General features: G+C 48.6%; 1 protein-coding gene across 1 annotated transcript; it reads right to left on the reverse strand.

The window, feature by feature from the left end:
* Positions 1 to 1,317: 1,317 nt before the first annotated feature.
* On the reverse strand, positions 1,318 to 2,374 carry LOC125513548 (probable high-affinity nitrate transporter-activating protein 2.2). The gene is made up of 2 exons (XM_048678674.1): positions 2,140 to 2,374; positions 1,318 to 2,027 (listed from the first exon to the last, which is right to left on the reverse strand). Exons 1-2 carry the CDS (start codon positions 2,276 to 2,278, stop codon positions 1,570 to 1,572), a joined length of 597 nt encoding a protein of 198 aa, XP_048534631.1. The 5' UTR covers positions 2,279 to 2,374; the 3' UTR covers positions 1,318 to 1,569.
* Positions 2,375 to 3,419: the final 1,045 nt, after the last annotated feature.

Consider the following 3,419-nt stretch of genomic DNA (forward strand, 5'->3'; position numbering starts at 1 on the left):
GTCTTTGGCTCTGGAAACGCTGTGGAAACTACTCCTTTGGCTGCTTTGCTTCCATTCTTTTATGGTAGATTATTATCACATTAAATACGTGATTTCACTAACATTTCTTGGGATTCCTTCCATAATATGTTATTTTTTCCAAAAGGCATTACCTGTGGAATACTGACAAAAATAGGTGCATGAATGCGGTAAAATCCCACAAAGCCTACCATGTAGGCGCAAAATAACTATCAAAATCATCAAATAATTTGGACTCATCGTGCTCAAGTTGAGAAGTTCGCTACCTCCCTTCACCTCCATTGGCTTTCGTATGAAGGGGCAAACCCTCCCAAGCAGTGGGATGCCATGCAACTGTTTGCATGGGGGCGGATGCAAGGCTAGTTTCTAGAACTCCTCGTGGCTAGATGGGGTCAGGCCTAATGACATTGCACCCAAAATCTTTAACATCTCCAAGAAGAAGATGAGCATGGTCCACAAAGCTCTCCTGAACAACTTTTGGATCAGCCAAAAATTGACACCCATTACGACCTTTCCTTGGCGCACATCCAGGAGTTTTTACTCCTTTGGGAAAAGGTGTCTGAGATCAATCTCGTCGCGGGTGGTCGTTACACTATCTGTTGGAAGCTCACTTCGAGTGGCGAGTACTCAGTTTCTTTGGACTACATGGCACAATTTGAGGGGAATCTCAAAAACAATATGCCCATGTTCTTCTAGAAGGCTTGCACACCCCCAAAGTGTAAGTTCTTCGCTTGCCTAATTATCCAAAACTGGGTCTGGATGGCTGACCGGCTGGAACAACAGGGCTAGCCCAATTATGGCCTTTGCCCACTCTGCAAGCAAGTTAATGAATCCGTGCCTCACCTTCTATTCCATTGCAGATTTTCTGAACATGTTTGGGTGGATGTGGCTTCGTGGATCGGTCTCAACAATGACATTATCACGGATTGGCGGCATGAGGTCTCGGTCAAGGACTTGTGCTTCATGATTGTCCTAGACAGGGGGCCCTCAAGGAAGGCCCTCGCCTCCTTGCTCATGCTTGTTTGCTGGGAGCTTTGGAGTGAGCGCAACACAAGAATTTTTAGGCATACCGCCGCCATTGCGACCATTGTTATTGATAGGATCAAGGAGTAGGCCCGTCTTTGGGCGTTAGCCATTTATGTAATGTAATACCGCGAGAGTTGACTTTCTTCTTCCGGATATCTGTTAAAACTCCTCTCTTAATAAATAAAACTGGCAAATCTTTTGAAAAGAACTAACAACTAGCTCTTTGTTTATGTATTTGTTTTCAGGGTTTTTGTACCCAATCTCATTTCTACCATAAAATAAAATATGAAAACAAATATGAAGAACTCGTACGTTTTCGTTCCTACACATGCCCATCGGTTGTATTACAACATAACCAATTATATACGAGAGTCTCCGGATAAGAAAAAGGGAACATCAAACAATCTCTTACATATAGTACAGTACAGTACATTTTTCCGTACAATTATGCGTAGGTTGCGAAGGACAGGAAGAAATCGCGCACGGACGAAGACGAACACTTTGCCACGGTTCCGACTTCCGAGTTTAGTTGTTCTTCTTGCGTTTCTCAATGAAGAAGAAGAAGGCGAGCGACGCGACGGAGAAGGCGGAGAAGACGCCGGCGGCGACCTTGATGGAGGTGGTGACGCCGGTGATGCTGACGACGTTGAAGGCGGCGGCGGGCGCGGTCTGGCCGTAGGCGACCTGCGTGCCGGAGGCGTCGAGCGCGTAGGCACGCACGTAGTAGGTGGCGGTGGGGATGTCGAGGGCGACGCGGTACTCGACCTTGCCGGTGCCGGGGTAGGCCTGCTGGGTGACCTTGAACTGGCAGGTCTTGTCCTTCTTGAGGTCGTCGTGGGTCTTGCGCCACTCGCGCTCCTTCTGGCTCACCGGCGCGTAGCAGAGGCTCACCTTCACGTTCTTGTAGTCGGCGTCCTTGCCGGCCGGCTGGCTCGCGTTCAGGGCCCAAGTCACCGTGATCACGTCCTCGCCGGCGTGAAGAACTGGTCAAGGATCAGTTATGTTGGTCGTTAGCGTTAAGAAGATCCTTGTTTCCGCTCTATGTCTTGTTAACGCCAATCCGTGAGGCGTGAGATGCATATACGGCGAACGTACCTTGGCCGGGACTGGGGGATGCGGTGACGTCGAGGGACACAGGCAGCTTGGAGAGGTACGCCACGGCGCCCGCCGACGCGCAGCAGCCGGCGGCGAGGACCACCACCAGCAACGCCATGACCAGCTCCGACCGTGCCATCGCCGCGATTCTAGCTTGGAACTTGGGCTGGAGCTCGCAGCTGCTCGGTCAGAGAAGGTTGCGGCGGTTTGATGGATGGGAGAGATGTAGGAGTACGGATGGGTTTACATGTATATGTAGGCACGTCGAGAGCGCTGACCATGAGCTGGAGCTGCCATCCCTCTTGCGGTCGAGGAGCCGGGGCACCCATTTGATTAACCTAATTACGATCGAAAGTCAGATCATCAACTAGTACTAGTTTCTATTTATTTTGTCTTCTCCGGCCGGAGCTGTCTGGCTGCTCTAGAGGGTCTCCAAAGGGTCCGGAAAAGCGAGATGCGGCGACTGCAAATTAAGCTGCGGCAGGAGTCATTAACTGAGCTAATTATTGAAAAATTCTAGATTTTTTGTTCTATGTGCTTGCGTTCCAAACAAGAACTATTAGCTCGTCCTCAGTCCAGTACATGCATCACCGTCGACATTTCTGTCCATATCCATCCAGACATTTTGGCAGACTGAGCGTCGCGTCCTGAGTGGCAGCCGACTACGAGGGAGAGCATTTCTAGTGCAGTCAGCTTTCCTTCTTGTCTACAGCTGCAATTAGCTTACAAAGTGTTCACCTAGCTGTTGCAAATTTTATTCCAAAAAAACTATTGTTAATTTTATTGTGCAACGGACTGCAGCCAAAAAGCTTAACGGATTTCCATATGTTTCTCCATGTTGAATTTGTTGACAGCAAAAACATGCCGACATTGACACGGCAGTTAAAAGCCATTGCAATACAACAAGAGGTCCGAGGCATACATAGGTCACGTGACTCTTAGCCATAACCAAAGGTTACAAGGCTGCATTATTTGCTTCACTTGGCTTCATCAATCAGAACGTAAGATAAGGCATTTGACCTGTCGACAGTTACTTATTTACATGCCATGAGAGTGACAGGAAGAGCCACCGCTGCAGATGAATCATCAACAACCAGTATAAAACGTTAGAGCGTCTCTAGCAGACCGCTTAAACCGTGAAATTGAAAACACGGTTTTCGGAAAACGTGTTTTAAGGATCGGTTTGAGCTGCGGCCAAACAGACCCCTCAAACTTAAACTGTAAAATCGAATATTCGCTTACATTTTTCCTCACGTCGCCACGGTCAGCTAGCTCGCTCC

Source organism: Triticum urartu, chromosome 6 (assembly GCF_003073215.2).
Source record: "Triticum urartu cultivar G1812 chromosome 6, Tu2.1, whole genome shotgun sequence".
Lineage (NCBI taxonomy): Eukaryota > Viridiplantae > Streptophyta > Magnoliopsida > Poales > Poaceae > Triticum > Triticum urartu.